This window comes from Aythya marila (genome assembly GCF_965140915.1).
Source record: "Aythya marila genome assembly, chromosome: 9".
In the NCBI taxonomy this organism is placed as follows: Eukaryota; Metazoa; Chordata; class Aves; order Anseriformes; family Anatidae; genus Aythya; species Aythya marila.
In genome coordinates, this window is record NC_139050.1 from 10402961 (window position 1) to 10416484 (window position 13524).

General features: G+C 51.0%; 1 protein-coding gene across 1 annotated transcript in view; it reads left to right on the forward strand.

Moving 5' to 3' along the window:
* VPS8 (VPS8 subunit of CORVET complex) overlaps positions 1 to 12351 on the forward strand; it is a 75150-nt gene extending 62799 nt beyond the window's left edge. The window contains exons 43-45 of the mRNA XM_082766875.1: positions 729 to 897; positions 11001 to 11081; positions 11756 to 12351. Coding sequence (XP_082623001.1) covers positions 729 to 897; positions 11001 to 11081; positions 11756 to 11902 — 397 coding nt within the window. The 3' untranslated portion in view covers positions 11903 to 12351. The remainder of the gene's footprint in view (positions 1 to 728; positions 898 to 11000; positions 11082 to 11755) is intronic.
* Positions 12352 to 13524: the final 1173 nt, after the last annotated feature.

Sequence of the window (13524 nt, forward strand, 5' to 3'; positions counted from 1 at the left end):
CCTCTGTCTTAGCTGAAAAAAAAAATTCCTTACAGTTTTGTGAGAGCAGTTCAGGAAGCTGTCAATTCATGCCAGCTCTCGTGGCAAAGCATGTGTTAGCAGAAGGTGATTCTCTGATGTACACGGACAGCACAGTCCTCATCGATACCCTAAACCACCTGTGAGCCCCTACTGAGCAATGCTGTAAAACAGAGCAGAAACTCTTTGCAGAGCTTCATAACACATAAATGGTCTGAAAACTGGATGCAGCAAGTAAAACCAGGGGCACTGTGTGTTGCTGCCAGCTGACCTACTGCTGTTCTGTGCCAAATACAGTGCTTTGTGCTGGGGAAGTCTTGGGGCCCAATGGATACCTGTTGTCCCAGAAATAATTGCAGCATTGTGGTTTTATTTGCCTATATTTGTACATCTCAGATCTATTGCAGCCTTGATGATGTGCTCTGGCACCTGTAATATTCCTGTCTGTGGCCAAGTGGCTGTAAAACAGGATCATTATTCCTTTAGTTTTGTGATCTGTAACTGCATCAGCAAATGCACATCTGCTGGTACTTTTGCAAGGCTAGAAATCCTGCAGGAGAGTGTGGAGGTATGGAGGGGGTGTACACACTGCTGGTGTATATGCAGCCAAATAGACTTGTTTTCCATTCACCAGAGATTTCCTCCACAAACTGTAGTGCCGATAGGCTGCATAACCCTGCTTTAACAGAAGTTTTCTCCTGCCTTTACAGCTGTGGCCACTTGTACCATTCTCTGTGTCTGCTGAGTAAAGAGTGTGGGGTAGTAACCAAAGGCCTGATGCGGTGGATGTGCTATAAATGCAACTCAAGCAACAAGGGAGGAAAACTGAGTGAGAACTTTTCAGAGCTGAAAAAAGGAAGTGCGACATCCTTGGCGCAGGTAAGGCTTGTAAAGTGTTTTCTCTTCAAGCTAACTTCTAGACTTCAGTGCTTTGTTTTCATGCTGTACTCTGCTTCCAGACAAGCCTACAGTCAGTGTCAAACAGTATCTGCAGTTAGCTAGTCACATTTATGAATTTTGTGTTGGTGTGGGTATACAGAGCTGTGCAAGAAAAGATAATGTGTCCATCCAGAAGGTCTGGGAACCACTAGCCAGTGTGAAGGGAAGCTGGATACGTGCAGCTGATTATCTGACAGATGCATCCACTGCTTTGTCTTGTTTGTGAGAGCCTGCGATGGGCCGATGGGGACAATTCCTTTCAAACCATATTTAGCTGTGTTTTATGTAAAACTTTTAGTAAAAGCTGGTGCGTTCTTGTGGTTGGACTGTAGAACCTCTGTTCTACCTTCCTAGCCTGACTCTGGGTAAGGGATCTGGAATTGATTTGACTCGTAAAATGCTAACACAATGTTTAAAGAAGCTTGCATGTAAACAAGACTGCTGCAGCTGTATTTAGGCAAGAGAATGGATAATTAGTTTGTATTTATTGTCAATATGTGCAAGAAGTTTCACCACGCCTACTTCAAACAGACACTCGGTCTCAATGTGCATGCTGCTGTGTTTTCCCTGGCCCAGTACTGTGGACTGGAAGCAAAAATAGCAGGTAGCTTGTTGGCATGTCTTTGAGAAATCCTGAATGGGGGTGGAGCTGATCTCTGCTGTCCCATGTTCCAGTCAGGGTCACTGATGAGGGTTTGTTCCTAAACGCCTCGAGGTACATGGGACACTTGTCACCACCCAAATGGCACGCAAAGCAATGTATTTCCACTTCTGAATGCAGAGTAATTCAATCTGGGAGTATGTTTTTATAGTACTACTTCAGTTTTCTTCTAGCTGATTATTTCAATTTCTGCCAAATCAATTCTGATCAAAAGATAGCTAACAGCATTAGTCAACTTCCATCAGCTTCTGTATTAACAAAAAAAGAAGCTTCCTGTTTGAAGGGAGACTTAGGGGAAAAGCAGTCTCTGAGGAGTGCAGGGAGCACAATGCAATCTTTGCAGTCAGATTGTGTTAGTTTCTAATATGGTGACAGAAAGAAAAGCTTTCCCAGTAGAGACTGTAAATCGACTGCGATCCAGCCTGCGTACAAATGGTTGGCATTTTGTTTCCATCCCGTTCGCAGTGAGATACAGATACTGGCTCTAAAGCTGGGCAGAATCAACAGCTCTGTATTTTACCCCCTACACTTTTGCTCCAGAGGAATGCGTGCCAAGCAGGTGTGCCAGACCAGACTTAGCTTGAAAAGCTAAAGGCAAAATTAAGTGCTAAAACCACGCCAGTCATTAAAGTGCCTGGTGTTTCACAGCACTGCCTCATAACTTGATTATTGCTGGGCTTCTCATGAGCTGGTCAGAGAAGCCCTGTGTCTCCCTGTCAATACTGGCCTAGACACACCTGGGAGCAGAACGAAGCAGAAAATGCTCCAGATGACACAGGAGCGATGAGGGCAGGGAGGAGGTGATGCTGCCCTTTAACGGATCCGTTCGCGGAAGTGAGGGACTGGCCGGGGACTCAGGCCTTAAAGGGAGCCACGTGGAGAGGGACTGGATGGGGAAAAAAAAGGGTAACAGCAGAGATCATCTGATGCTAGGCTAGAAAACATCCATGCCAGGTTACCCGAGTGCTGGATGCTTCCCCGCTGTCTGTCATGTGCTCTTGGCAGGGAAATGCATCCTTCCTGCTCCGCGCAGCCGGCCCGGTGCAGCTTGGCTCGGGCTCCTCAGAGCACCAGCACTGCTTCCAGCCCCCCGCCTCCTCCTCCTGATGGCCCAGATCCTCTCCAAGTTTGCGATGTTCATCATATATTTAAATTATAATATTTAACTGTAGCGCTTGCATGTGATTAAACTGTTGTGCAGTCACATCTTTAAAAAGCTGAATATATTTAGACTTGGCGAGACTGAAATCTCTAGCTTCTCCGGGAAGTTTGTTTGCTTAACAATTGCTGCTCTGTAGTGTTAATTAACCCTGTGAGGTAACGATTCAGCTGGCTGGGAGCAGTCTGAGGTACAGAGCAGACTTGTTCTGGGGAGATGCTGGGAGGGTGCAGGGGCTGCACCGAGGCCGACAGCAGCAGGCCGCAGGCAGGCCGGCGCTGCGGGGCTGGGTCTCGTGCAAACTCAAATTAATTTAAGCAGAGGTTCTTAGAGAATTACACATGGGAATAGCTAAGCTCGGCAGGGCATAATCCCCGTGCTTGTTTTGGTGTGGCACTGGTCCATGCAGAAGGCCTGGGGCTGGTGGGAAGGTGGGTCTGGTTCCCCAGCAGCCGAGCGGTGCGGGGTGCTGGAGAGAGGAGCAGACAAGCAGTTTGAGGAGCTGACCCAGAGGTTTGTGCTCATCACGCTGTGCTTGCTTCCACACCTGGCGTTTCTGCAGAGAATGACCAGGACATCCCAGGGAGGTCGCACTGACGCACCTGCTGCTTTGGGCCCTGCCTCCCCGCACCCTAGAGAACCAGCTCCAAAGCTCCTGGGATGTTTTGTGTATGAGGCCATGGGGAGGCTGTTTCTTTGCAGATCCTAGAAGCGCTGTCTGTCCCCTGATACGAGCTAATGCTGGTGTCTTCTGTAGTGAAGTCTTCACTTTAGATACTTATTTTCTTAGTAGGCCTTGAATTAGGAGCAGATTCATACTGAGAGATGCCACCAAGCATCTGGAGTGCATTTCATAGTACCGGTTCTGCTCTGTTGAAACAAAGACTGTCAGTTTGAATTCTGCGATGTTGTAGAGATATATATGTGAAATGACAGCCCAGCAGACAGTGTTTTCTCTGTCCCTGCTTTGCATGCATGACTTCTGTAGCAATTGCCTTAAAACTGAGGGCGGTGGAGAGGTGCCACAAACCAGCACGGAATCATTATTGAATCTGGTGACGGCGCGTATTTATGTGGAGCCTCACTCTGGTAGGGGCTTCAGGCATCTTGCCCCAGCAAAGGAGAGGAATAATGAGAAAAGGCCAAAGGGGCTTTCTTTCCCATTCATTTTTCTCACCAAAAGTTTGTGCTTTCTGTGTTATCCCTAACACCTTGCTGTCCTGCCAAGGGTAATCTTCAGTGTCTAAACCCCAATCATCTGTCCTGTCTGCCTTACCTTATCTCTTGCCAGAAATGAAAGTTCGTGCGTGTTGTTTTTCATAATCTCTTTTAAAACCTTCACTGTGGTGTTTTTTTTTTTTTTATGTTGTGGTGATTGAAGTTAACTGATGCAGAAGCACAGTAGATAGTCTTTTGCCTAAATACGTAAGTGAAATAGTCTCTGTATCTTAGTCATTGGTCTTCAAAACTAATTTGCCTTGTTACAGTGAGGTAGGTAGCGTTTTCCATTTATTCTGCCAGGCTGCGCAGTAGGGATCAGGGAGAGGAGCACAGGCTTGGTTTTTGGACCATGAATTCTGCAGAAAACGCTGTGAAAGACTAAGCTGAAATGCTCTGGTGCTTCCATGTCTGAGAGCGATGTGAGTTCTGAGGGCACCATTGTTAGAGCTGTCCAGATGGCAGATATGTTTTATTCAGGAGTTTAATCCTGTGAAGTCACGCCAGGACGGACAATGAGTGATCCGTGGTTAATCCAGTTTGTTGGACTCTGCGTTTGGGCTCTGCTCTGCATCCTGTCTCTGGCACCCCTCTGCAGTGCAGCTTTCCTTCCAGCATGGAGGGGTTTGACAGCACCTGAAGAGGCGTTGGCACCACATTGTATCGCTCGCCTGAGATGTGAAATGTTCCTCTGCAGCATGTCTGTGTGCTTTCTGTTGGGTAAGAATGAGGGTTAGGACTCTTTTTTTTTTTTTTCCCCCCAATACTTATTTTAGAGCTAGAAAAACATTACATGACCTCTGTCAACCAGTAGACGGAGCCAATTTTACTGTTCTCAGTGTAATGGCGACCATCAGCCATTACCCTGACTCCAACAATACCAGAATTTTCCAAGGACTTTTTAACTTTGGAAATATCCACGCATGAATTTTTCCCCAGGTGGCACCAGGCAGATAATGAGCACTGCGTACGGTGACAGGATGGCAAATTCTCCTCAGGGAGCCCTGTCCCTCAGCCTTGGAGTTGATGGTGGTGGGTTCCTCAGCTTCTACAACGCTTAGAAAGTCCATGTGAGGAAGGATGGGGAGGCGCTTGGTACTATTGGCTCCTTATCAGCAGAACATCTGTGTTTTAAGATTTCTTCTAATATATTGGAAGCAAAAATGATTTAATAAGAAGAAAACTGAGTGCAGGGGTTTAAATTAGCAGCCAGAAGAGGGCTGGCAGCAAAGTTAAAACTGAAAATAAAATACAAATTTAAAGCAACTAATTTCGGGAAAACAGGCATCCTTTAGCAGCTTCTAAATCAAAATTGACTGTTTTCTTGCACTTTCCATGTCCCTGGGTAGTTTGTTTTGTTGGGATTTTTTTTTTTTTTTTAAGAGAAAATCTGACTGAATTGTGATTGCTTCCCCTGGCCTTTCAGATGTAGTAGTCTGCAGTGCAGCAGAAGTTTTTTTCTGCCTGCAACCCAAAGTCATGCCCTCTGGCACCGGAGAGAGGCTGACACCAGGCGCAGACAGCTTACTTCCAGACTGCCTAACGCAAAGACCAAAGCAGCGGGCTGCTCCCCAGGTGTTGTGTCCTCGCTAAGAGAAAGGGTGGCAAAATTTTGGCGTGTAATCTTCTTCGCTTCAAATCTCAGTTTCAGAGAAAATATTCTATGGTTCAGTGGAAATTCCCGTGTTTGAATAAAACATCTCAAATCTAGGAGGGTCTGCAAATCAGGCTCGCAGGAACGCAGTGACAGCTGCGGGGCTGCTGCAGCCTGTCGACGTTCCCACAAGCTGCACCAGTCCCTGCTGCCAGCAGCCCTGTGCGGCTCCACGCCGCTCGACAGTCGTGTGCCTGCTCCCCGAGAACCAGCACTGCTCGCTGCAGGGCTGCAGTGTGACATTGCAGGCTTTCAGCCTGTCTTTGCACATCTGCTGTGGAGCACAGGCAGGAAAGAAACGGCATGACTTTGTCTGCTAGTGGAGGCTGCTTGTCCAGAGCCAGCGTGGTGCTCGGTGCTCCCGGTGGCTGCTGCTCCCCTGGGCTCTGTGCTCCTCCTGAGCTGAGGAATGAGAAACTGCTAGGGGACAGGAAGGCCCTACAAGACTGTCCGTTCTCCTTGATGCCCCTTCAGAGGGGAGCAAAATAAGTGGGAGCTGAGGTTTTGTTTCACTTTGCAGTCCCCAGGCGGGAGACTATGAGAGGGAATTACGGCTGGGCCAGTGGTGGTGTGGGAGCCAAGGGGTCACTGGCTGTCTTGGGCAGCCTTCAGAAGTAGAGGTGGTAGACAAACATCTCTCCCTCAGCAGCAGCAGGTTAATGCACGGGTGGCAGGGGCTTTGAAGGGGACAGATAGCAGAGGTGTCTGCGTTTTCACGGAGGGTTGGGGTCATGTTATCAACCAGCCCCTGACACGAGGCCTTAGCGAATCCTTCTCACGCCGGGTAGAACTTCTCTCCTCTGCACCTCGTCCTTCCCTTTCTCGCCCTGAAGTCCTGCCACTGAGAGGACACCGCACCTCTTTAGTCTTCTGTGCCCAGCTCTTGTGGAACACTGTCAAGCAGCCTCCATAACTCATGTTTAGAAAGTGAATTATTTGTCTCGCGTGATGCTTTTACTATCTTGGGCTTGGGCACCGAACTGGGATCAGACCGAGCACAGGTAGTTGGGCAACATTTAATGTGATGTTTATTCCACACGCTGCCGTGCTTCCCCTGGAGCCTGCTACATTATTTATAAATGCTTTGTCTGCTGGGCCACAGTGTCCAGTGAGGATGCTCATAGTGAGGCTGTGTGGTTTTTGTTTATCTAATTAATCCCGAGCAGCGTTGTTGCTCCTTTGGCTGAAGGCAGCAGCAGAAGTCCTTGGGAATATTCCAGCAGTGCCTGGTGTGAGCGTGAGCTGCTGAGCACAGGGAGAACAGGGATGCCAGTGTGCTTTCTGGATATTCCATACAGACAGCTCTCCTTCCTCCCCCCTCCTCAGTCGCTGCAGTACCTCACATGGCAGCAGCAGCGGGGCCACCAGTGCACTTCTAAGCCTCTCCTCTCCCTTGCCTCGAGTGGGAGCTCTGCTCCTGAAGTTCAGCGAAGTTCAGCTGGAACCAAGAGACACCTGCCCTCCCCGTCCTGCTCCCGAGGAGATCGGAGGAGGGCTGTGGTGAGGCAGTGCTTCAGTTCCCTGCAGCTGCTGCTCGCAGCGCTGCCAGCCCCGAGGGACCGGCACTGTGCCCACGGCTGGAGCCCTGCACGTGCTGGTGGAGGTGGGTGCTGACACTAAGCAGCACCTCGTGCTGCTGTGGTGGCCCCAGGCCGTCCTCCCAGCAAAGATGTTGCTTGCTTGCAGCACTGCCTGGTGTGGCCTGCAGGGCCGGGTGCCCCGCTCCAAGGGGATCGCCTGGGCTGCATCTGTCCTGTACCAGGGGCGTGGATCCACAGCGACACATCTTTGTTCTGTGAGGAGTTGCCTGAGGTTTTCTGGAGTTAACAATTCTCTAATGACTGTGGGTCAGAGCAGCAGCCTGCCTGCTTTGCTGTCCTTTCATGTGATTGTTCCATGGCTCTGGGAGCACCGTGAGAACAGCAGGTCCTAATCCTGGGCAAGAGCAGCAGATTTCCTTAGCCTTGTGTGAAGTGGCTCATCCCACGTTAAAAAACTCCGGGCGGGTACCACTCTGTAAGGCTGCTTACTGGAGGCATGGAGAAGTTCGCATCCTGTCGCTGCAGGGGAGGGCTGGCAGGAGGCAGGTTTGGTGGCCGGTGCTGGTGGGCTCAGCTCTTTAAAAGAGGGAGCCAGGTGTTGCTTTTATTCCTAGGAATCCTGAAACCTTCCCCAGGACTTCTGGCTGCATCTGTCCTGTGTTAGGAAGCGGCCCTCCAAGGTAATGCGGTGCAGCAACACGCTGTCAGATGGATGTAGCAATGTCTTGTGTGGGAGCTGTGGCTCCGAGAGGCAGCACTTAGATGGCTCTCTTGGTGTGACTGTTATCGGTGCCTCTGCTTACAACTGCGGCATGATCTGCTTTGCTTAGGCACGAGCTGATGATGGATTTTGTAGCTGTTAAATTAAAGATAATTGCAGGCTTAGGAGGGTGGTGTGGTGACTACCAGAGGGGGGTGGAATACGTGCATGCAAAATGTGCTACGAGAGATTAGCTTTATAGTGGTGGGATCTCAGTACGACAAAAAGGCACCTTTCGGGTTGCTGGCCTAGCGTCTCAGGGGGATAAACCGAGTCTCTTGGATTCTGCATCGAGTCTGAGACCTTCCTGAGGCGGTGCGAGGGTTGGGCTGGAAAGGGCTTGGAGGAGCTGAAGCGATTCAGAGCTGATGTAGCCCATAATGAGCTGAGTGGCCCCGGGGTAGTGCTGGAGGCCGTGGCTGCGTTGGGGGGTGAGCGGAGGAGCTGAGCAGATTCCACTAACGCCTGAGTGCTGATGCTGGACTCTGAGAGCCTGCCTGTAGCTCTTGAATGGAAACATGCCTTTAGTGACACGGTTAAAAAAGGAAGAGGCCTGACAGCAGCCGTTCCCATGACAACAGCGAGAGTTGCCTGCAATATTTCAGCTCATCAGCCTGGAGAACAGCCTGATTGATAGTTACATACGCGTGGTAGAGAGATAACAGAAGAGGGGAGGCCAATTATATTGCATTTTCCTTGTCCTTGAATGCCTGTGGCCACACAGCAAATGCGGAGGGCAGTTTTTCCTTGTTCTTCTGTTGATAGTCTTTTCTTTTTTTTTTTTTTTTTCTTTTTTTTTTTTTTTCCCCCAAGTAGGAATGACCTGCATGGCCCTTGGGAGTGCCTCTACGCCCTGTCAGCTGCAGATGTGTGACCCTTACGGTCACAGGCTCTCTGGTTCAAAGCCTATGCCATCTGCGCAGGGACTATCAACATTTAGCTCCTTGATCGGTGGTTACAAATAGTTATTTACAATATAAATAATGTAATGGAAGGGGAAGAAATGAGTTTAAGCACAAGCTCCTAGCATGAGCGAGCTGTAGTCAGGACGTTGTTCATCTCAAACCACTTGATGAGCATCAAAGGTACAGTGTACGGGGCTTCAAGAGTAACAACCTACTTAGGTTTCAGGAAACGTGTGGCAGGTTGGGTGCATTCCCTCTGAGCACTGCCATGCCCTCCAGCTCTGCAGCATTTCCAGGACATTCATGTGGTGAAGAGGCAGGCGGATGCATGCCAAGCTTCTGCCCAGGCTGGGCTTTGCTCAGAGCTCAGTAGGAATGGGGGCACGTGAGGGAGGAGATGCCAGAAGATAGGGGCAGGTAAAGGTGCTAATGGGGAGTAAACAACCCCACCAAGGCTCTGAATGAACCATTTCCAGATGGAGTTTCCTTGATACCAGGGCCAATGTGGCTGTGGTGCTGCAGGGAGCAGCGGGCTGCTGCTGGGACCAGGAAAGCCAAGGCTGCTGCCAGTGCCTTGCTCTGACTGGTGGTCGTGTGCTCCCTGTGGCGTTTGTGCACTGAGTTTTGTCCACCGTAACTTTCCTGTGAAGCAGTTTGTTTTGGTTGATTTTCCTCGTGCAGTAGCCAGAAGGGTTCCTGCACCAGGTTGCTGTAGCGTGTGCTGTATTTCTGCACGTAGCACTGGGAGTCGTCTTCACGGAGCTTTTGAACGTGGTCCTTAAACACGCCACAGAGCATGAGAAGCATAAAGGCAGCTGGCTGCTGCAGCACTGCAACCCCGGAGGAGAAATCCTCCCTGGAGAAAGGCCTCGTGGTGGCAGGAGCAGGACGTGCCCGCCTGGCAGCCACCCTGCCGGGCTGCAGGGAGCAGCAAAGCTCCACCTGCCCTTGTGGGGCTGGTTCAGCCTTCAGCCCAGCTGGCCGTGCTCCTCGAAGTCACGCTGTGTCTTCAAATTGGGCTTGTTCTGTGGCCAAAAAGTTAAGGTAAATTCAACTTCAGTGAGCAGTCGCTTGTAGGACTGTAGCGTTTTGGGTTTATAGCCTTTGGGAAGTGTGTTTTGGGGAAAATATTTAAGAATGAATATTGAATGTTCCCTTAAAAATAGATCCCCAGAGACGACAGATGCCAGATTGCTGCTCATGAGGGAGGCTGTTCTCCCTGGCTCCTGTCGTAGCTCCTTGATGATGCTTTTGAAACAATCAAAATAGAAACATCGTGATGTGCTGAAATGGAACAAACCTTACGAGAATCCGTGATACTGTGTCATCCCTCCCTGGGACATTTAAATAATGCCTTTTAAAGCAGTTTGAGTACGCATTCCGCCCTTCCTGCCTAATAATTTGCTGCAGACCGTGGCACCTGTGTTTGCATCTCTGTTACCTTTACCCGCGGCGCTGCAGCAGCCCCCAGAGCTGCACAGGAGCAGCCCGTGCTGCTGGGGCTGCCTTCCCAAGGGCCGTGGTTGCCACTGGGGCATGAATCGCCTCCTCTCCCCACACCCTTTCTCTCCTTATTTCCTAGTTTTTAGCCCACTAGGGGAAAAGCAGACCTTAGGAGAGAGACCATTAGCAGATAATAATCATTTGAGCAGTTGTTGTTCCCAGTCGTAGCCCCGCACAGGCTGTGCCTGATGGCAGCGTGCCGCCGGGCCGGCCGGGAGTGAGCAGGACCTGGGGGACCACAGGGAGAGAGAGGCCTGGGGGAGCTCGGGAGAGGCTGCTCATCCTGGGAGACCCCTTACTTCTCTTCCCGGCTGGCTGCGGTCCCATCCCCTTTTCTTCCTCTCTTCCTTTTCTTTTTTCTTCCCCCAAACGTAACTTTGTCTGCAGTCAGCTACAGCCTTCCTCCGCCCGAGTCATTGTGCACACAGCAGCACCTCAGCATCCTTTGTTCAACAGCAAGGTTTCCTTTCCAAAGTCACACAGCGCTACTGGCAGTGACTTGCAGCCAGAGGGAAGTGGCCTTATTTCCCCGACCAGGCTGCAGACTGGCTGCTCTGGGCCCAGTGTCAGGGGCAGGGATAAATTTGTGTATGTGAACTTGGCACCTTATTGTTTTTGTAACCTTCTCATTCTCTTCACCAGACAGGTTCAGAGTCTGTGTTAGATCCTCAGCAAATCCAAGCTTTCGACCAACTCTGCCGACTCAACCGAGGAACCTCCAGAGTACGTACCACCCGTTTTCCTTCCCGTTCTCAATTGGCACGGGGCATTTTGCGTGTTGCCAGGCCTCTCATTAGAACTGGCAGCGTGGGCTTTGGCTTTTCTCTTGGGTTTCATTCAGTGCTGGCAATTTAGCATGCACAGAGCTGGCTGTTCAACATCACAAGGCATCCACACTGCCTCTGACAGCTGAGGAAATTCACTGGCAGCAAAACAGTGGAAATGCCTCTGGCTCTGAGGCTGGGCCTGAAAGAGTCCATGGGGTGACATTTCTCGGGTACTTTTCAGATCCATGTGGCTCCTATGCACAGAGGATCCCCTCCTCCTGTCCCCTGCGTGCTGCCCTGCTCGGCCAAGCAGGGCCACTCCCTCTGTCCCTGGCTTTTTCCTTGTGCCTCCTGCCTGTTCTGGCTGCGTTTTTTGGCACTCTGAGCTCTTTCTGGGATTGTTTTCCAATGATGTAATTTAAAAATAACCCAAAGACACGTGGAAAGTTGCTCAGCTCAAGACTGTTGTGCTGCAGATTTCTGTAGGGTCACCGCGCACAGCTTTTTCTTCGCGTGTTAAGGTTTCTCTAACTGCAGCAGGAGATGATCCTTGCGAGCTCTGAGCCCTTCTGCACCTTACACAAGCGCTTCAGGGGCCTCAGTTGACGCTGTCTGGGTTTTGTCTTGCAGCTCGCTCTCCTGACGGAACTGTCCCGCACCCATGGTGAAAAGCACGGGCTGCTCAGCGTGGCGCACGGGGACCCTGCCACCAGCAGCGTCTTCCAGAACGAGACCTTCCAGCTGCACCTGGCGCCGCCCCCGCTGGTGGAAGAGTAGCGCTCCTGCTCTGCAGCGAGCTTTTCTGTGACGATGCTGGAATTTCCCCGCTGCCCTTCCCACAGCCCTGTGTGCCATGCTGAGCCTTGCTGGGCATGTGAGGGTTTGCAGCAGCGGGCGAGCTCCTTGTGCCGCCGCTCACCGAACAGAGCAGCAGCTGGATGGGAAGCTGGGAAGCCTGGGGTCAAAACAGAGCATGCTGAAGCACTGCAAGCAGCGGGGCTGACCCACGCTGACCTGCAGGTTTGTGGCAGCACCCGTAACTTTGCCAAGTAACCGCGTCCTCTCCGCTCCACTGGAGCCTGTGACACAGCGTGCCCTGCTGCTGTGTGTGGGGTTTGAGGGCAAAGGATGGGCAAACCTGGGAAAGGCTGTGGAAAGCAATTCATGTGAGAAAATGAACCTGAGCACAGCGTGTTCATACAAACTTCTATTAAAAAGGCCCTTGGTTGAAATTGGGTGTGTGAGCTGTGTGCCTGGGGAGTGGGTAAGAGGCTGCTGGTGTGCCAGCGCTGCTGGCTGCTGTTTTCTTGGTACAACTGCTGCTCAACTGGTAGCAAAAGGGTGCTCTGCAGAAGTGGCACAGGAGCCAAAACAAAAGCTACAAGCCCTGCTGGGCAGCTTTGGGTTCTGCTTTCTGTCTGCCTGCAGTCCTGGCTGGCCTGAAAGGGCGGTGGGATGGCTCAGTGTGGTCTGAGGCAGGTCCTCGGGTGCTGCAGGGGGGAGAGGATCGGTGTGACTCTTACTGACTGCTGAAGGTTTGTCACTACTAAGCTCAACTCTTTCTTGTTGAACACCAAGCTGGGGAGTGTCACTAGGTGAGGCTCGGCGTCTGGTGGCACCTTTATCAGTCTGCTCACAGAGTGGCAACCTAATAGCAGTGGTGTTTGTGTGGTCTCCTCTGGCTTGTGAAATGGCGTTACCGGGTTCATGATCGCCACCTCCTCTCTTCCTGTGTCTGTTCTTGCACCAGCACTGGGACGTGTTGGGATAACACCCCCTTGGTGTCCCAGCCAGCACACCTCAGAGCTGCAAAGTCTTCAGATGCCTGGTACCCGAGGCTGGGCTCTGTGCCCTGCAGGAGCACCAGGCAGGTGGAGCTCCGTGCACAGAGCTCACCCAGAGCCACAGGGCTCTTCCAGGCATTTGGTACGTGTCAGGTAATGCCATCTGAAGCTGTGAGTGAGCTCTCCTTTGTTGGAAACCCTGCAGTGTTTCACTGTATTACGGGAAATACACGGTTAGGACAATCAGAACTTGAGTTGTTGAGTATTTTATTAAAGAGGAAATATACACACCTCTCCCTGGCGGAGTGGAGCAACTAGCTCAGGGCAAGTCTCTTACAGCACGTCTGCGCAATGTTTGTGCAAACAAAAGAAGTCACGTTTCTGTGAGGAGCGTTTTTCTGATCTGGGGTGCGTGATGGAGCGCAGTGAGAAACCTGCCCCTGCGCTGGCTGCTAGGACGCTTTCCAGAACTAGCCCTGTCCCACACCAGGCTGCTCCTCTCAAGTTTTACAACAGAAGGAAGAGGCAGCTTATTGTGCTTGACATCTGAACAAATCCTGGGTAGGAGACACTCACAGCTTGTGAATATTGCTAATTACTTTACAGTTAAGAAAG